This window comes from Corvus moneduloides, chromosome 2, assembly GCF_009650955.1.
Source record: "Corvus moneduloides isolate bCorMon1 chromosome 2, bCorMon1.pri, whole genome shotgun sequence".
Taxonomy (NCBI): domain Eukaryota; kingdom Metazoa; phylum Chordata; class Aves; order Passeriformes; family Corvidae; genus Corvus; species Corvus moneduloides.
This window is the reverse complement of record NC_045477.1, coordinates 43174771-43196080: the sequence shown is the minus strand read 5'-3', so window position 1 is coordinate 43196080 and position 21310 is coordinate 43174771. Positions and strand designations below refer to the sequence as shown.

Genomic DNA, 21310 nt, shown 5'->3' with positions numbered 1-21310 from the left:
CCAAGGCTAAATAAAATGCACATGTATTTCCTATTTTATGACTTATACTATGATAAATTAAATCCTGCTTCAAAAATTGGTATGCTTACCCCATAAACAAGTTCTCCCACCATCCCATTCCAGATTTTTGTCTCTGGATCCCTTGCTCCATATTTTCCATCAGGAACAATGGCAATTTTGTACTTGATACCAATATGTTTTGCAATTTCTGATGCCAGATCTACACAGTATCCTTCAAACTTGTCATTCCCTTCAAACGTGTCATGGTTTTTCTTGAACATAACATATGGGGCTTCCTATAATGAAAGAAGTAGAACTGTAAAGGAGAAGTGTACCAAATATAGTCTGGAAAAAAAACATGTCATGAACTGACTGAACAACACACACTTTATCAAAAGTTCATGGACAGTATTAGCACATTTAAATTAAAATGTATGAGCAAAAATCCTTCTGGCAAGGTATACACTTTACACTAATTAGGCTTATATATTTCACAAGAATTATCAACCTTACTTTGTTTTAAATGAAAGACCTTAGTGCAGTATATGCTAAATTTAAAGCATGATTAGAGATTGGGCCTATACAGTGCAAAGGACTGTGAGATCATGAAGGTACAATGTACACTTCTTACTTCAGTAAGCAAGCATATCCTCTAACACAGTGTGGTTACTGCCTATGACATTTCAGATGCAGAGCCTGAGTGACTTCCTTTGTTGAGGAATGCATAGTTACTAAGAGGCTACACACATTTTAGTGAGAACATAGAAGTATATCCCCAAGGAAATATGCATCTTCACTTTAAAATAAACAGTGCAGATTCTGCAAGGTTGTTTAGGATGAACTTAAGTGATGTGCAAGGACAAGAATGGTATTAAGTTGACAGTGACCATACATGCTGCATGAAAAAGAAGGACCAAATATTTTGGGACAGTGAGTGCCATTGGAAACAAGTAAAATCTGTCTTGAAAAGTGGGTCTTGCATTCCCTGTGTAAACCATACTATCGCAATAGTGAACATTATGTCACTGGGAAATCAAGGTTGTTTTTTTTAGCTCTGTGTGAATTCAGACTTTAGAAATTATTAAATGAAACTATACTTTCTGATGGTATTTTAAATCACTTCACATAATTCATATTCAGAGCCAGTTCTAGATGAAATATTTGTCTAATATAAAGGGTGACTTAGGTCACCCTTTGTTTGAATTTATATCACAAAATACTGGCAACTTAAGTTTTCTCTGTGCTAGCACTGGCAAATGTTGGTCTTTTGACACTAGCCTTGGTAATACTCTGCCCTATTCACATCTTTCCTACAGACATAACTAGTAAAAAAAAAAAATTTAAACATGTAGTGCAACAATGTCTGCTTCACTGAAACTACAAGAACATCAGCTGTAAGCAACAACAATTTTGTAGTCTCTATTAGGTGTCTAACAAGGGGGAATAGGTGGTATTACACGAGTGCAGTGCAGTGCCTTTGCCCATACAGAGTTTGCATCTTCAAAGGAAAACTGTGGAGTATTACCAGCAGCCTGCAGCTTTTCTTGTATTCCTATCCCCACTTAAATCACCTTGATCTCAACTACTGGTCTTCTAGAGGGAGGGAGGGAGAAAAGCAGGGAGATCTTGATCTCTGCAGTAGTTCTTGATTTTCAGAAGTATTTTGGCCACATGTATAAAATGCTCCTCCCTCACATAGGCTTTTTGTTTGCATGAGAGGAAGAGCCAAAATAGAGGTCTTTCCACATAGGTTATTGCACAAAAAAAAAGGTTTAAAATAAACAGACTTGAAAAATACTATGTGTCCTGTCTGTGATTTAGCCAACTGCTTGCTAGAAGGGCAACCAAGCCTGTCCAGTGTCCTGCATTTGTGAACTCTCCTTACAAGCTTCAGCTACATTGCTTGCTGCACCTCAAAAGCAATTTTGCTTTCCAAAGACCAGAGTTAGTGATTGCTAGCTCTTCTGATTCAGCCATAAATCCCTGGCCAAGGGCATGCAACTAGAGTCACACCAGGAGATAATTCTAGCAATGGAGTTAAAGAAGACAGGCACAGAGTATGCCAGCTCAGCTAGCTCCTCCTTCCAAAACCCAGACATTGCTTCTGCCCATACCTCATCACTGGCAGGGCTGCTGCAGAAAAAGCATTTTAACTGTTTCTGTGCAGCAAAGCAAAGTGACCGATGCGTCATTTTTTCTGTTAAAAGTTAAACGAACTTCAGCCCTCCTACCCAGGAGTTCTGTGAGGGAACACTGAGAAGGGAAGTGGGGTGGCCCAATCCTGTCCTTGGTAGGTCCAAGCAGAGACCATCCCATCCAGTGGAGTGACCACCAAGACCTGACAGGGATCTGCTGGGTACTTGGAGGAACCACATTGGTTCTCTTCCCCATCCTCCTCCCTTTCTTTATTGTGATCTCACTGATTTAGAGCAAAATACAGCAGGGAACATTCTGTGTAATGCAATTATCTTACAGAGTAAGGTAGCATGCCTTGCTGTGACTGCTTTCAAGGAAGCAGCCACTGAGTGTGACCTGGCAGTGTGAAATGATACAATTAAAGGTAACAACAACACCTACTACCACTTGCTTACTACGTTGTGCTTTCCCTCCTAGCCTATTTTATACCTCTTTAATTGCAGTGCCTACTTTTACCTGACAAATAATCAGGTATCTGCTTTCAAGGTAAAATTTGATGGTGGAATGCAGGTGGGACTGCATGTGAGTTTCTGATAAACACTGTATTAAAAAAAAAAAATCAAATAGTAGCCCTAGTTTTAAATCCTGTCCATTTAAGACTTTGAGGGTGTTTCAAATTGATGAGGTGTGCAGATGTTACAATGAAAGGACACTGAAAGGCAAGTTTTACTGGTTTGCTAACAAGTAACTTACACAGATAAACTTTCAAGGTCACACTGTGAAGTCATGAAAGATCTGTATTGATCAATAAGCATGTACTTAGCCATATCTTGATGCTCTTTTCTATCTGTGGCACTGAAAAAGAGCTTATTATTCTGTATAATCCATTGCAGTAGCATTTTCGAAGTTAGCAGCAATGTTAGTGTAGTCATGGTAGTCTAAAAATGCAAGAGATGCAAGTAGTCTGTGGAGAGGTAATATCTTCTGTTAGATCAGCTGAAATAGCTGAAAACATAGACCTACTTTTTCATTGTTTCCAGTTATAGCACCTTGTCTAATAGAAAGATTATCTCTCCCCACCATATTTGTACTTACTATATTTTTGGACTATCAGCTTTTAACCTACTGATATAAAACATACATCTGACTTACTGCTGAATGAGGTTTAACACTGCAATATTTGCAAGATTTCAGCTGCTTAATAGTATTTTATGGGGTAGTGAATCAAGGAAAAGCCCACATTGAAATGACCAATGACTAGCACAGAACAGATATTTGAAATGGTGCAAGCTTTACTCATATAATTCACAATTTTATAACAATACTTAACATTTGCAAATACAAGTTGATGTCTGCAACAATTACCTTTATAGATGTAAACAAATCATTCCACCACATTGCCACGAATTCATGTGTACAGTTAAAAGCTCACAACTGATGATTCGTACTATAAGGGAAGCTGGACAAAGTAACTAACCCAAATAACAAACAGATCTAAATTTGGTTTTCCTATTCTAAAGTGACTTTCAAAATGTTCACCATTGCAAAAATAATTTGTAAACATGACAAATATCTGTGCAAGGAAACTTCTGATTTTTAGAACAGGTGTGGGACACATTATCACACTTTATTCTGAAAGAAACTTCTGTAAATGTCAATGGAAGGTTTTTTGGTGACCTTTTTTTCTTTTTTTCTGAATAAAGTGTCCAGGATTCGGTTTGAAGTCTTTATTATTGTCATGCAATAAACTTCACTTTATTCTCCAGTCTACTGAAGAATTTAATTAATAAAGTTTCTAATGAAAAAATATTTTTCTATTATGAGAAAAAAGGCTATAATTAGAATTTCTGAGGTAAGACTCTATCAAGAGTATATCAGTCAAAACAGTGATGGTGGTTCTCAGTCACCTAATGAATGTTTCCTGTCATCTTAGATGCCTTAAGGTGATCTGCTTGACCCTAAGGTGCTGTTCTTCAGGTGCTTTGTGCACGCCCTTTACAGATAGTTCTGATACCCTCAGTATAAGGCATCCACCTATGGGCCACTGAATCAATTTCTAAATCTTTGTGGCCTTACATACATGGGGCACAATATACCCCACATGCCTGAAAAAGTACATACACCAGCTGAGACACCCAGACGGAGAGGTCACATATAGAGCATGAGACAGGCAAGGGTCACCCTGCCAGTGTAAGAAATGGGGGACAGGCTGTGTATCCTAGAGAATCTTAAATGTCACTGAATGCAACTGAATCAATACCCTTTGTAAAGTCATCTACATCTAGGTGACTTGGTTATGAACTGGATCCTGCCCTTGGAACTTCATCTGCCAACACAAGGGTATCTCATTAAGATATTGAACTGTAAGCCACAATGCAGATGCAGCTCATCATCAAGCTTTGGTTTTAAAGGAATTTTGTGATTTTTAAGTTTTGCAGTCTCAGAGTTAAGTACAGAGTTGGCTGTATCGTGAAATATATTTGAGAGTTTGGATTAGTCTTCCCAGCCTACTTCCCTAAATTCTACCGCAACAGCTTGTGACCGTATTTCTGAACCTGCATAAGAGTTGATCATTCTCCCTAGCCAGACAAGTCCCTCACTTTACCTTAGTGTTAGGGCAGGGCTGCAAAGAGCATCCCTTCTCCAGTCATGCAAGGAGCCTGTTGTGCATTTGGAGGTGTTACCATCCCAGCCCAAAGGGAATGCTTCTGCACAGGTAGGAAATCTGTCCTTTCCAGATGTGCAGGAGGCTGTGCATCACATCAGGTGCAGAACAGGAACTATAAATGGTAAAGAACATCAGCTGCCCCTGCTGCCTCCTGTCTCTGGGCTGCTACTGCACCACATAGCTAACTGGGGATAGGCTGAGAGCCTAAACCAAATATGTAAAATAACTTCTACGTGCTCTCACTATGTTACAAATGAAGAACACATCTTGCTAAGTAGAAAATGCTGTACTAAGTTCTTTGAGTGCAGAGCTAATTCATTATAATGCAGTTTCTATGCAACAGCCATACAGCAAAGTAAGCATAGACACGTAAAAGCTGAAAAAACAGAGGACAAATCAACTTGTGCTATTTGGCTTCAGGCAAAACTTAAAGCGAGCCATGCTGAAAACTTGTAAACTTTTCCTACGCTGCCATGACATCTGTCTTTGAAGACTGAAAAGTCTGACAGCACTGCTTGCAGAAGCTTTTCAGTTTAATGTTGGAAAATATGCATGCAACCAAAATTAAATGTGTCATCTACAATGGTTCAACTTCCCTTCAACATGAAGAGGGAAACGAAGAGGTGAAAAAGTCTCTGTGGCATTTGCAACATAACAAAGAAGAGAAAAATAACAGGACTCTGGAAGTTATTCTAGTTAAGTATTTCTTTTCTTTGTGTGTGTGATCATATGCTTGTGGATGCTAAACACATTGCCCTAGCAGGCCAATATTAAGAATCATGGTTCTATCCTGCCTTCAGCATCATGTGTGCAGCTCCCAGAGGAGTATGTGGGAGATGGTCATGATAAGGCAGAATTCACCATATATTCTTATTCAAACCAAATTCCAATATATTTCTCTTGCACTGTGGTTTAGAAACATGGAAAGGGGACAGTTTTGGTCAAGAAGCTGTGCTGCTTTCAATTAATTGCATTTATCCAAAAATGACATGCTGCGTAAACACAGGGCATGCTTTGGAATATTAATTCAGCTTTTTGGTTTTGCAAATGATCCCACCAGTCCCTTCAATACAGGGGCTGGAAAAGTTCTTTTGAAGATAACATTTATTATGCACATCAAAATGCTTCAATGCAAACAGGACAGGCAAGATAACACATTTTTAAAAGCTTTCTTGTTTTCCTTTTTTTTTCCTTTCTTGTGAACAGGAACCTTTTATATTACTTTTCATTACTATATTTTACTTGCTTTTCCTAAGCTTGGAGCTATTTATGGAAATTACAGTATTCATGTGTGAGAGCTTCAGTCAAACATATCAGGATTGGTTTGAGAGGAAAATTTCGACTGAAAGCTTGTAATTCACATCGTTCTCTTCTCAGCTTGGCAAAGTTGAAGGTTAACGTCATCTGTTCTAGACATTTCAGATTAGTCACAGAACTTTTCTTGGTGGTTCAGTGCCTGGTCATCCAGTCAGAGGAACAGTAATCCATATGGAAAAATTAGCTCAATGTTACTAGACTGGTGGGTAATACTTGAGCCTTAGTTAGGACTGTTCGCAGCATCTTGGGACTCTTTTCTTCCTTGATCAATTTCTTAAAATAGGATTCTTCATCAGAGGCTGAAAAGAGGAGGACTGTACTGAAGTATATTTTTTTCCATCACCAAATCTTTTTTTTCTTTTTTCTTTTTTTTTTTAGGAAAGAGATACATATATTTAAAATTTCCCATGCAAAAATAAAATTAAGTTACACAGTTTGGTCAGGAGTAACATTCTGAATTCCTGTACAGTAGTTTGGTTGTTTTGTATCCTGGAATGACAACCTTCAATAGGAAATTTGTTAAGACTTACTTAATGCATAAATGCTGATATACACTGCTGAAAATCTGGTAATTAACTGTATTTTTAGTTAGAAAATGTCTTGACACTTTCCTTCGGATTACTTTAAACTCCATATCAAGTTAGAAAAATTATTTCTTAATAACACATACAGAATATTCTTTCCCATTTGAGACACAGTTTATTGGGTTAACATGTCTTGTCTAAATGAAGCAGGTGAAAAGGGCAGTGAACTGAGATGTAAAATCTTAAAAGCGGTCACGTAAAGGTCACCCTTTGCCAGTTGGCTTTGATAAGCATCAGCTTTAAAGGGCAAGTCTGACTTCAGAGGAAAAAATTGTTAAATATTTTGTTTAAAATACAGATTTGTAAGAAACAATTGTTTTGAAAAATTACGGATTAAAAATGTAAATGAATGAAGCAACTGCATTCTCCTTTGCAACCACTCTTTAAACACAATAATCCTGGAATATCAAATTCCAAATATATTTAGATTTTATTAAAATGAAAATTTTACTGCAATGCTGAATAAACATATTAAGAATGCATCTACTAAGTTCATGTTTTCATTCACAATTAACAGTAGATAATCCAGTTCTGACTGGCTGACTGAACCATACTACGTAGAATTTTAGCTCTTACTAAAGTCAATTATTGTGTTTATAATTTACCAAGAAAAAGGGACACTGGCATTAAAGTAATCTCATTTTATACCCTCTATTCTATTCTGTCATTGAAAGGCTTTGGGTTTTTATTTTCTTCCAGTTTTTTGTGAGTCAAGATTTATCAATTAGATGTTGTTAAGAACCCATATCTCTGAGACTTCTTTAGTAAAAAATGGAAAAGACTGAATAAAAGAAAAAAATTACCACAACTCAGTTTTAAAAACCTGATTTCAAGTGAATCATTATATTAAATGCCTACCAAAAAAAATCTCTGCAGACATGACAGTCAGTGTAATTAAGATATATGGCTCTCATCCTCCCATTAACCTAGCAACTGGCAGACTAAATTAGATCATAACTAGAAATGAGATTGTGTCACACACCAGTATAAGCATTAAAAAAAGAAACACCTTACCAAAATTGTAGTGACAACTACTGTTCTATTCTCAATGGCTGCAGTGTCATTTCCAAGTGTAGGTTCATGCTGAATCAAAACTAATTTATCCATGTCATTCCAATAACCAACCTGCAAAACAAAATGCATATCATTTGCAGTAAGGTCTGCATTCTGCATGACTACAAATATAAATTACTATATGAAAACCAGAGTGATCCAAAGACAATCTTGTCCAAAGGAAGTGCTGTCAAGTTAGATATGGGGGTATGCATCTATCATTTTGGGTGTACCTCCTTGCACTCCTGCTGCACACAGTCAGACCTGGTGTCATCTCCTCTTCACTGCTCCTGGATGATCTGGGCTACTTACTTCAACCAGAGGCACAAGTTAAATCCCATTTTCATTAGTTTGAAGCCTTCCAGGGGCATAAACGAAATGTAAGTATTTTTGCTCCCCACAAAAATATTTTCATTCGTTAGTCCTCCAGACCTTCTGGTCTTAGAGAGAGGAATGAAAGACATCTGGATGACAGTTTTGCAATCCCATGGCTGATCTCAATTCCTTGCTCCATCATGGGCTTCCCAGGAGACCCCAACTCCGGGACTTATACCAGGCTTGTTCCACTTAACTGCTAGCAATGACCTTTTAGTACCTACATTAGAAGCCCTGTTATTTAAGCTTTCTTCACACTCACAGGACAGACAGTACCAGTAGACAGTGACTCAGCTCATGCAGGATAAGCACCCCTCATAGAAAGGTGCTTCCTTTTCCCACTGACTCTAAAGCATGGTGAGAGTGAATTCTCACTAAATATATCTCTGGGAAGTACCTACAGGGAGGTGGAACAAATTGGGTTTTTCTCGCCTTGGCAGCATTTAGGCTGTCACAACCCTTCCCAGAGCAGCTTTAAGGTGAAACAGCTGCCTTTGTTCGCTGCTGGCCATAAGCTCCTCCGGAGTCAGACTTGAATCAGTCGTTTTTGTAATCCCATGGAGAAAAAACCCCAAATCTATCTTTCCCCCTTCTTGCCCATTCTCTTTTCTGCAGCTAGATCATGACTGTCTGTGCATCCACTGACAAGGCTGCTGGGGCTTTTTCCTCTGACCCAGCCCTGACAGCACTCAGCTCCATGTCAAATGGGCAACATGAACACAAACAGGTCAGTAGAACAGTGCTCTAATTCCACCTAAAGGGGCTCCCCCTCTTGCTGAGAACCCAATGAATTAGGAGACTGATCTTTCTTCCCAGCATGATTTCACAGACACGGGATTTAAAAGGTTTCTATCAAAGAGATGCAATTCAACCGGGCACAGCTCAGTCTCTGGGAGCACCTGGGACCAGTCAGCAGCAATTGCCCCTTGCCCTCTTCCTTGATTAATTAGGAGTTCATGAGACCAAGAGCTGGGAGAGAAGAATGCCTTGTCTATCTTACTAGTAGAGGAATGGGAATTTTAGTGGAAAGTGGGCTCCAGGCAGACCTTCAATGTAATTGTCAGGACGAAAGGACACTCTGTGCCTTGGATGAAAAATTTCAGTATGATGGAAACTGGCTAAATGATCAAATCAGTTATGCAGTCAATATTATTTCCAAGACCACTGTAGAACCCTGACAAAAATTCCCCATCACATAGGATTCTGCCTCCATGACCTGTTCAGCTCAATGCAGTGAAGTGATACGAGAGTTTAAAAGTGCAGGGGAGTGCTTCTGGTTCCTGTCTCATATGCATTACATATATATTCTGCATATTATTAAAACAGTCAAGCTTCCTCTTGATTTTTACATTTACTATTTCATTAGTTTCCTTCTTGAAAAAAATGCATGGAGAGGTAAGTCATTTTAACAGCCCCTAGAGCAGTATGACTGAACATGAGTGATTTTTTTTCTATTAGTGAAGCAAACAAGCACAAACTGTCCATGCACAAGTTCTGGCATATTTAGTTGAAATGTTCCTTTTTTTTTTTTTATGATTGCTCTTACAGCACTGGAGCCTTGATTTAGGTGTCTGCAGCTAACAGGAAGTGTCAGCAATGCTGATACAGTGGAGAGGAAGGTTTTCTTCCTAGTAGTATGCACTGCTACCAAATATTCTTTTTCATCCAGACAACCATGCAGCCACAGATACAATTGATTATTGAAAATGTGGAGTTATGGTCAAAAAACTGTGACCAGCAAAAAGGCAAAATATGTACACCAAAACCTGGCAGTTTGGGCAACTATTACGATAGTGAATGATGATTTTTCATTGTGCAAATCTTCACTGCTATGAAGTTCAGAAGGAAAGCGGAAAATGAATGTTCATGAAAATTCAGACAGAGATAAAGGCATTATTTGAGAAATGGCAGGCATCTTTTAAAGTAATTTTAGCTTTTGTGCATTGGTGTGAGCTTGTATGTGTTCAGCTCAAACCTGAGCTAAAGTAACTCTGGAACTAGATTACTGAATAAATATGAAAGATATGTCATGACACTTGTATAAGTATAGAGATACACAGTCACTTTGAGAGCACTAAATAACAGTATGCTTTCCCATAAATACCTCAACTCCACAAGGGAAAAAACTCCTCAAAGGGTAGGATTGAATTCAGCTATAAAAGTACCTCCAATTCTATTTGGGTTGCAACTGAACTTCATGGCAGTTGCATCCACTTATACCGAGGCTGAATTTATCTTTTAGGAAAAAATATTGCAAAAACATTTGCCTCAAAGTAAATCTGCCATAACAGTTTGGCATTTGAATGAATAGTGTCCTTTCTGAAGGCCTGTGCTCCTTCTAGTAACCACTGAAGTGATCTTGCTGGAGCTCACAAGCCACTAAAGGCAAGAAAATACTCAAAAAATTTTGATAATTGATTTTCATGCTGACAAGTTGGAATTCAGGAGCCAAATCTTAGACTGTCTTGTCCATGTGCGTGTAAAGTATATGCTTTGTTTACTTTTTCTTTTCCACTTTTTTAAAATTTTGGTGATAGTATCCACGGTGAATGACACAATCACAGAATTATTGAGCTGGGAAGGGACCTCTGGAAGTCATTTGGTCAAACCCCTCTGTTCAGCCTAAAGCCAGTTGCCCAGGACCATGTCTGGATGGCTTTTGAATATCTCCAAGGATGAAGATTTCACAACTTCCCTGCACAACCTGTGCCAGAGCTTGGTCACTTTCAGAGTAAAAAAGTGTTTCCTAATGTTGAGAAGGAACCTCCTGTGTTTCAGCTTGTGCTTATTGCCTCTGGTGCAGTCCCTGGGCCCCATTGAAAAGCCTGGATCATTTGATCACAACCCTCCAGTAACAGGAGCCATTCCATTACATTTCCATGATCCTTGTCCCCACACTATTTCCCCTCAGCAGCAGGTTTTGTTACTGCTCTGCAGAGAAGAACCAAGTAAGAAGTGCTGCATAAATGAAACTAACATGAGCATTGGCTAGTATTTCCCATTTTACTAAATGATATGGAAGTCTGCCTCTGTCTAGCTGTGCCATTTTTTAATGGCCTGTTTACATATTTAGAGCTGTGGGCAACAAAAATCACTTTTCCATGCGTTACTCTGACTGGAAAGGCAGTTTTGAAAGGATAGTGCTGGGTGACTCATAAGTCATGTTATGCTGGGCGTGAGAAGAAGGCATTAAAAGTGAAGGCCTCTTAGTTCAATTAAGTATAATCATTTCTCACGTATTATACAGGATTTATCAGGCTGGACCACAGAACTGGTCCAATGATCACATATAAAGCAATATCTAATACATGAGAAATAAATTCTTGTGAGTAGCCAGATCTGTCAAAGTTGTCACGACTTGTTACATCAAATACAGGTAATGACTTAAGAGTAGCAGAGAGGCATGACAGAAAGGTAAGAAAAGCACCTTGGGCCTCCAGCACAGCACAGACATAACTCCTCTGTTTGCAACCACCCTCCCCTGAAACTGCAGGCAAGGAGAGAGGATGGGGACATACATCCCTGCAGCTGTGCCAGACAGATGCCTCTCCCAAAACAGGTGACAAAGGTTGAAACATCAACCTTTTTCAAAAGTTTGCTGACAAGCAAATTCCCTAATGATTTACTAAAGTTGTGACCTAATTAAACACATCTCTTGCACCTTGCCTTCCCTCCTGTACAACTGGGAATAGGGGATGAAAAGGGCATATTTCACAGTTTCCTCCAGTGCACCCCAGCCACCCATGTATCCTCCTGGCTGCCAACAGTGCAGCGTGGAGACAGGAAGGAAGCAGGACTGGTAGCAAGACCAGACATACTTTCTGGCAGAAGACAGTGGACTTCTCAAGAGAGGGAAGTCAAACTCACCTTTTCCAATTTATTCTTCAGCCATCTGTCACACTTTCAAAGGACAACTGCACCATTAGGCCTTATATGCAGGCACATGCTTTGCTTTGGTGTACAGCTCTATACTGTGATATAGTGGCAATTTTTTCATCCAAGTGTGTAATTCTGCTCTGGGTCTGCAGTTTAACACTCTGCCTCCTCAGCACTGTGGCAGGCAACTGTCTCCAGGGACACACAGTTTACCTGTGGTACTATTTACTGTGCTTGTCACCTCTGGCCAACAGCAGACGAGTATTTAATTCAATTTTGATTGCTTTGGCCCTACTCAAGCACCAAGAATATCCTATTCACCATCATCTGCCCCCTTTTCTTGTTCTGATGACCTCTCAAACAAAATAGGCCACAACAGCTCTAAAAAAATTAAAATTCTTGAGCCTGAGTACATTTTCTGCTTTTATTTGTTTTATACTGTGAGACATTTCAGCACAGAAGAGGAAGGATCAACAAAGTACCCAGGCTTATCTTTTCAAAGTGATTGGGCTGAGTGAGCATTCAGACATGAAGGATCTGCTTAGACATCTATTAATGTGCATTTGCTTACAAACAACCAGACCAATGAAGCACACAGGATTAGATACTGCAATTAATTTCAGAAAATGTAAGTATTCAGGTCATTCGCTCTTCCACCTCTCTCCTCTTCTGTCCTTTCACCCTTAAAAGCCCTGTGTTAGTTACAGCCTATGATTCATATTTACATAGAACATACAAATCGACCTGCTTAAAAATGCCATTAATTTTCAAGACAGAAACCTTGGGGTAAGATACAAGAAATACCTACTATTCAGAATTCTGACCATTTCCCATCACCCAGCAGCCTAGCAACATGTCATCCAGCTGGTTTTCATTAGTATGCTTGACTGACTGACATCCCACCACTCCAAGATGCACACTTGTTTTTGAATTCCCCAATTTGAGGCACTGAATAATAGCACCTAGTAGAAAATGCAGCTAAAAACTGCTTTCACCAGAAATATCCATGTATTACACCTTTTTAAACTGCAGATTCCACTTTAATACAAGTTGGAATAACCTTTTCATCACACACAAGTCACTTATATGATATGAGGATAGCAAATGCTATGAGCACAAACCTTCCGAGGGCCCGTGTTTTTCAGCTCAAAGACATCCATGGTGTAGTTGACTCTGCGACCGTAGTGGTCAAACTGAACATTTCCAGTCAAACCTTGTATTCGAACCTACAAATGGAAGAAAAACCACCATGAAGATCCAGTCTTATGTTCTTTATTTCAAATGTCACAGAGCGGTGCAAGTTATCCTGGCTCCATCATTACATTACCAGAAAAACACTACTGCAGAACCATTCAAAGCAATGAAGTTGGCTACTTTCTTTATATTCGTTTTCCCTGTCAAACCATGCTCAAAACAGTCTTAGTTATGTCAGTATCTAACTGCTAGCAAAGACACACAGTGGACCTTCTCTTCTTTCATGCTGTGCAGCTCAACACCTTCCACCTGCAGGTTCTAAAGAGAAGCACATTTTTTACCATTCTCATTGCTCCTGGGGTCATATGAAAAAAACCTAAAGGGAGTTTGGACTGAGCTCACATATCTTTTTAGGTCCCACTCCGGTGGATTAAATGAACAAATTGAGTATTTACTGCTCATCAAGGTAAACTCGACAACAACCTTAGCCCCAGCAAAGATGATACAGGGTTGATATGGGTAGGGTTTGAAAAGGGTGTTTTCAAAGCATTAGAATGAAGAAGGTCAGATGTGAAGCCTTACTACAGGCTGTGACAGTTTTCCACCACCTGTGCCTCAGCTGAAACCAGAACACTTTTTCTTCCTTTCAGCACTTTACTGTGTCACTGAAGGATACCCAAACTGTGGTCCTTGTCCCAAAGAAGTCATGGCCATATTGCTGCTGGCTTTGATTTTATCAGGATCTGGCCATGAAAAACACTTTGGCAGAATTCGAAGGCTCAGGCTGTCTGCCTGAACACATAAGCCTGACTTAACATTTCTCTCAATTGTTACAGATCTGTGCATGTCCACAGATTAGGTGAAGCATACAAAATGCTTTATTTCTCTCCCTAAGAGTCAGACAGTCAGGGACTCTCCCTAAGAGTCCCTCTGTCCATTTCTATCTCTGTTGATTTTTCTCCAGATCTGAAACCTTGGTTTCCAGGCACAGAGCTGCCAGCTCTGTCAGCAGTCACTTCTCCTCAGCAGTTTCTCCTGAGTGGAGTCTGCTCATTTCCAATGATTTAAATTCTACTACAGGATTTTTATTTTCTTTACTGTCCCATTCAAAGGAAAGGCTAAATCATCTTGACAGAGATCTGGAACTTTCTAGGCATCCATTTTCATCAGGAATTCAAAATCCTGACATCAGAGAACAATAGCTCTGGGTTATTTCTTTTTAAAGAAAAAAACCCCAAAACTACCTATGTGATTTCCCTGGGAGAAGTCTACTTTATTGAAGATGACAGAAACATATTTGAAAGGTTATATTATGTGGTTATACCTTTTTCCTTAAATGACAATGTCTGTACAGCCAGGCTATTTGCAATAGTAAGATGAATTCAGCAGTGTACTGGAGGAAGTTCCAACTATCTCAAAAGATCTAACAGTAGCTTCAAATAGAGTAGTTCCTCTCTGCCTTCATTCCAAGTTACAAATCAGAACAACCTGAACAGCCCAAGCTGCTTCCAATTTCCAAGTACAAAATAATTTCCCCTCTCCTATCACTACCTTTGTGCATACTATTTTCCAAGGCATATAGTGCACAACTGGTATCCAAAATTCTAAAAGATCACTAGAATAAAGCTTCCCCTTACCTGTTTTAATGTCCTTTCCATATCAATTCCTTGACCCCATGGGGCTGCAGGGTTGGCAAGACAATCACCAGCATTTCCTCTCCTTGAAATATCAATTTTCTGTCTTCTAAGATTACGGAAAGTTTCAGCCATTACAAGCACTCCATCATATGTCAACGCAGATGTATACTAAATAGATGGACAAACACAGCCCTTGAGAGTTGGCATGTCTTTAAAAAAATGCACTGTTTCAAGATAATTCTAGTTTGATGCATTATGCAGCAGTTTCTTCACCTTCATTTACAAAACAGCTAGCTCTCCTCAAAATCAAAAGCAATTTTGTCTAAGGGACAAATGCAGGACATGTCACTAGGTCCAGCTTTAAAATTTTATTTCCTAAGGGTAGAAAAATCTGCATCTTAAGAATTAATGAAAGAAACAAATTAAACCTGAAATATTCAAGTATTTTTCTTTTTTTTTTTCCCCACTATACAATAGGGAATAACCCCATCCACCCAACTTATTCAAAAGAAAAGAAAGAGACAGTAACTCACTGAGAAAATGTAACTGACAAAATGCACAGCTAATTAGCAGACATCCAGGCCCCTGGAATTGCTAAGAATGATCAAGAGTAGGTTCTTCCAATTGGAAAACTTGTGTTGGCTCTCTGCCTGAAACGTACCCTGAGCAGTCTGTGTTTCCACACTAACTACAGCGACTGCTTTAGGTTGATAACATGCCAAACGAAATGTGTAGAGCAAGTCTTTGGCAGATGTTAGCTTGGAGCCACATTAACAAAGGGGTGTTCTCTCTGTATGGTCCTCTGATGAAAACACTGCATCAGGAAAAGTTGTTCACATGCCCAGGGCTGCTATTGATATGCTCTCCAATTTCCAAAATTCAAATTCCATTATTCAAATCTAATTTCCTTCCTTTCATCTTGCAGATTATAAGGTCTTTGAGACATGCTTTATCTTTATAATCTCAAATTTTGGTTATCCCTAGATGATTTATTTGTGATTCAAATTAATCATGCTGACTTCTCAGAAGGAGACAGAATAATCCTGTTTTTGTGGCAAGGAGTCCTATAGGTAGAAGTTTTCCTGTCACCAGTAACTGGGGATGTCTGCATTCCATAGCCCACAGCATCCTTGGTTTTGATTTGTTTCTTTGGTTTTTATTTTCACATAAATTTCTGGAGTTTTACTGAATTCTGCAGCTACGTCTTGTAATATCCATGTTGATATTTTCTCTAGACTTTGCCGAGCTACCCATCTCCCAGCCAAGGGAGGGCTGGTTGCTTATCTTTGCATAGTGTCCAGCACAAAGGGGCCCATTTTCAACCACGTGTGGTATCCATTAGTGCATATAGTAACAGAATTACTTTGATGAAGTCATATTTATATCTGTGCTGTGATTTGCCTGCCAGGAAAACGATATGTGAAAGAAATATTTTGTTATCAATCTGTGAAGGATTAGGATAGAGGAACACTGGGATAAGATTTAACTTTAAAATCATGCCTGAATGTGATTTCTACTCAAGGTTTTGAGGTGGAAAATGTCCAGAGGAAACTCCATACAAAAATTTATAGTCAGCAAATTTACAATTACAGTAATATCTCATACAGAGGAATTCACCTATCAGGAAAGATCTGCACTGTAAGTAAACATAGATAATTAGACAAATTAATGTAAATTTTATTGAAATTAAGTTGTCAGTTAAGCATTTGACCTTTAACTGCTGTCAGTAAAGGGGTGAAGTTGGAGGATAAGCGACAAGAGACATTTAAGCACATCAGCAAAATGTGTTGCAGTTTTTTTTTCCTCCATACAAATGTAAGGATAGGCATGACTAATGGCCAGTAATAGTAAGAACACCTGCCTTCTCCTCTGCATAAATATCAAAGTCTTCATTCATGTATTCAACAATGTTAATCAGAAATTAGAACGCTGGAGTGATATCTTTGGTAGTGCTTCAGATCAGGGAGTACCTTTGGTGGGGTCTCAGATCCTGGGTATTCTCTCTGGTCCAGTTTCTTCCAGCGCTGCATCAGCTTAGTTACCATTGGGGTACTGAAATCCACTAGCTGAAATCCAGTCACATTGGCTCCTCCATGCATAAATCTCTCCAGAGAAATATCTTTGAATCCCTAGAAAATCAATTTAAGATTTTGTTTGCCCTCCTACACCACTGTGGGTCCAATCTGTTCTAGGTAAGCATGGCAGACTAAAGAATGCACAACAACAGGATTCCATTAGAAGGCAAAATTTAAAACCAGAGAATAATGTTGAACCTTTATTCATAACTTCCATTTGTGTAATAAAGAAAAAAAGCCAAGAAATAAATTTGCCACATTATTGCTAGGGTGGTCTTGACAGCTTAGCAACACATTGCTGGGAATGGAAGACAGTTTTGGAAGAAATGCCTTTGGCAAATCAACTGAAAAGTGCCTGCAGAATATTAAAGGCTTAATCCAATTTCCATCAAAGTTGGCAGATTTGAATAAGCACTGTACTAGTGCTTTAAAAAATGCATCCCTTTTTTACGTTTAAAAAATGAACAACATTATTCTGTAAATACATTTACTCCACGATTCATTGTTTAGGCTGAAAATGTCTGAGATAATGAGATAATATAATAGACATTAGAAGGCAGAAACAGCACATGAGGATCTCACTGTTAGTGCAAGGAAAACAACATCAGAATAACACTTCTGTTAAACAGGATTGTGGTAGCTCTCAGATCTGTTATATATTGAAAACCTAGAGTGAACCTCAACACCGAAAGAGAAAATGCAGTACATGTATCTCCTGACCTATTGGTTTCTCTGGCTAATCTGTTCAGCACATATAAAGAACAATTTCTTTACTAAAATTTGCCTTTAGAGACAGAATTGAACTTCAATAAACTGCATAATACAAACTGCTAGAGCACTAAGAAGCAAGCATAAATCTTTCTGCTCCTTTTCTAGATGCTTTGTCTAAGGCTAGCACAGAGGTATCTTATTTTTATTTTCTTAAATTCCTCTGATTAGTATTTATCAGTGAAAACATAACTGTACATCACACTTAATCTAGAAATATTTAGGAAAAAAAATAGTGGGATACTGGGGTACTGACCCAATATCCCAGGGGAAAAAAACACCTGTTAAGGACAGAGATTTGATTCATGTCCTAAGGGATACTGACAGTAAATATAAAAGGTGACGCATCAGGAAGCGTATTACCCACATAATTGAATGGACAGTGGATAACAAATTGTGCCCCTGCTGAAGCAGATCAGATGTGCCTGTCTCCACTGCACACCTCACTAAGCTCACTGCAACATCCAGTTCCTTGTTTACAGCAACTATTTCGCATGAGAAAAATTACTTTGGGAACTTTAAAATTGTAATGCTGAAAAATCTAATTTATAAGACCTAAGAGTACAGATATCTCATTTGAAATGCCTGAGGCTTTAAAAATAATCTGAAGTGATACTAAGTTAGGGTTCAAGTCCAGCAAAGCACAATAAAATATTTCACGTCAACTAAAATTCCTTGAGGGAGAGTAGAGAGAGAACAATTTAAAGCATGCATTCGAATCTGTCCTGCATTCACTGCGCTTTGCCAGGCAGGTATTTTGGCTTAAAGAATGAGCCATTTAAATAACAAAATACTGCATTTACTTTCTTTGCCCTCTTCTGAACATTAGATGTGTGAATGTCCAGTTTAGACTTAAAGTAAAAATACTGAACAAGTAATTTGAGTGGAAACAGCTGATCCCAGAAAATGAATGCTGGGGAATGTATAAAAGTTACCTCTAGAATGATTATGTTACTAATAATAAAAAGATGAGTCAAAAATCATTGTATTTCTGTAAATTATAGTTCAGCCTCAAGATACACCTATCAGCTCATTCTCCTACCTTGATTCTGATAAAATTTACGAGTATTACTGTATTACTGTGCCCTTCAGATCTAGATGGCTGTAATAAGAAACCCAAGTTGTTTTACACATCATAAAAAACGTATTATGTACAACCACATATTAAAGACAGACGGGAAATGTTGTGTGAAGTACTGTAACTTCAAAGTAAAACTGAGTGTTTCGCTTACCGAGCAGGGGTATAATTCTAGAAAAGTATCTTACCAGGTTGGCAACAATATAGTGGTATCCTTTAACATGCTTTCCCACGCTCACAATCTGTGGGAGAGAAATAAGACAAAAAAGGAAAAACAATGTCATATTGTTTTCTTTATGAAGGTGTTTTCATAGAAAGCTAGATATAAACCAAAATATATAGCAGCAGTAATATAATGTTGAGAGTCTTTCTGCAATAATGTAACTATAACTTTCCAGGGGCTTAATAATGGGAAAAAGTTAAAATTACAGTGAGTAAAGTAATGAACTGGTAATCAAAATGCCTTCTGTATTGAAAAGGTTACTGTAGTAGACTATTTTACCAAATAGAGCAGTTATCTGTGGGACACGAATTCAGAAGGAGGAGATCACACATTAGCTAGAAAGCCTACCCACTGATTTACTTTTTAATTTGAAGTAAGTGCAGAATTTATGAATGAAACCAGGGGTTCATCTCTTGGGATCAAAGCTGTTGGGTCTTGATGTGGTCAAGTACTACAACTGTTATTCAGCTCTTAGTAAAATGCTTAAGGCTTTGGGAATGGGCATGAGCAAAGACAGAGGAAGGTTGTCTGAGTGTTTAACCAAAATATACTATCAAGCAATGCAAAAAAGGCAACAACCACTATACGGCAAGATCAACCAGAGGGTTTAGACAGAAACTATGTCAACCAGCACCTTGTATCAATATTATTGCAATTTCCATGATGGAATGACTCTCATTTAATGTGCTGAAAAAAGAAAATGAGGTAATATTTTGTCAGTAGAAAATGGTGATAATAGATGCATCGCAGATTAAAGCTGCTTTTACTAAAGAAACTAGCAGTACTACCTGTAACATGCAGCTTGCAGTTAACAGTACAGTCCTTTGAACTCTTATTTTTGATAGTCTACCACTCATTTAGAAAAAGTCTGCATGCAGCTCAAATATGTGGGGTTTTTACCTCTCCATAAAGCATTTTAGCCTCCCTTGAAATGAGTAAGTAAGACACAAGCAAAAAGTTTTCCAAGAAGTGCAGGTTACTCAGTAAATAATGGGAAACTTAAGGATCTGCCTCCTTTCCAGCTTTGAAGTCTTAGCTCTAGACTCTGCCTGAAGAATTGACAACTTCTTGACTTTAGGGATCACACCTCATGTACAAAAGACAGAGCAAACATTCAGTGTGTCTTGCAGCACTTTTTCCCAGTGCTGTAAAAAGTGAGAAAAAACACATTTTGGAGATGAAGAAAAGCTGATGAAGGACTAAATAATTTGATGAAAGACACCCAGGGATCCAGGATCTAAATCTGGATTAAGACTTGGAAATGCTTGACTCTGGACTCTATTGTTCCATTAAATTAATTCGCTTTTGCAGCAGAATGGAAAGGAAAATCCAAAGGATTTGGCACAAATATGTGGTCAAAACTATTTTAATATCATTATTTTAAAGTAATTAAGTAAATAAGCAATTTGTCTTTTATTCTTCTATTCTATCCCAAACTTTGCTTCATATGTATAGTCTATAGCTAAAATGCCTGTATTTAAAAAGCAAAACAAACCTAAAAAATCCCAAAATACACCACACCCCCCAAGCCATGACCAGACTGTTAACCCTTCACATAAATGAATTTTAGACTTAATAAAACTCCCATTAAGATCAGTGACTAAATACCATTGCTACCATTTTATTGGGGGTGGCAGAGAGGGAGAAGTCACAACTTTCCCTATTATAAGCTCAACATGTGTGAGGAGGATACTATCAAGTAATTTATGTTTCCATATAATAAAAAGTTTCAAATCCTGGCTGGGTCAATGGCTTCAAAAGGAATACGATCTCTGACACCAACAAAGCTTATACATCTGTTCTCATTCAGCAGTGCATGGTAATGAAAATATTTGCTTCCCCATTACAGGAAAACTGATATAGGTTAAAAAAATACATTTTTAAATAAATACAGCATCACAACTTGAAAGTTTGTAAGTGGACTGACATAATTATGACTGACAATATTATGGACTGACATAATTTAAGATGATAAAATCATAGAATGGTTTGGACTGGAAGAGACCTTAAAGATCATCTAGTTCCATCACCTCCCGGGTCTTTCTTCTCAGATCTGTTGTTAATCCATTCCCCCTCAGCTTGGACGAATCTCCTTTTGAGATTTATTTCTGTTTTTGTGCCTAGGAAATCAATGTAGATACTACTGCAGATTTCCTAGATTTGATGTGAATAATACATAATATTTTTGAAAAACCTGCAATTTGATGTTTTCATTGTATTCTCTCAAAACTTGTTTCTTTGGGTAAGTGATACAAGTACACAGTTATGTATCACGTAGTTGTCTTAACTTCCCTTATAGTCAGTGGAAAGAGCAGGCACTTTGAGG

At 38.3% G+C, this 21310-nt stretch overlaps 1 protein-coding gene across 10 annotated transcripts in view; it reads right to left on the bottom strand.

Annotated features, from left to right (window-relative positions):
* GRIA4 (glutamate ionotropic receptor AMPA type subunit 4) overlaps positions 1-21310 on the bottom strand; it is a 216971-nt gene that overhangs the window by 56066 nt on the left and 139595 nt on the right. For 9 of the 10 annotated variants that reach the window (XR_004238199.1, XM_032099284.1, XM_032099275.1 and 6 more), the window contains exons 5-10: positions 18950-19003; positions 16811-16969; positions 14841-15008; positions 13131-13235; positions 7720-7830; positions 90-296 (exon numbers count right to left, since the gene is read on the bottom strand). Coding sequence is in view for 9 of the 10 variants with exons in the window: in XM_032099284.1 (XP_031955175.1) it covers positions 90-296; positions 7720-7830; positions 13131-13235; positions 14841-15008; positions 16811-16969; positions 18950-19003 (804 nt within the window). In the remaining variant the exon portion in view is untranslated. Of the gene's footprint in view, positions 1-89; positions 297-3408; positions 6421-7719; positions 7831-13130; positions 13236-14840; positions 15009-16810; positions 16970-18949; positions 19004-21310 lie in introns of those variants that run through there. The other variant, XM_032099285.1, reaches the window with a different exon arrangement.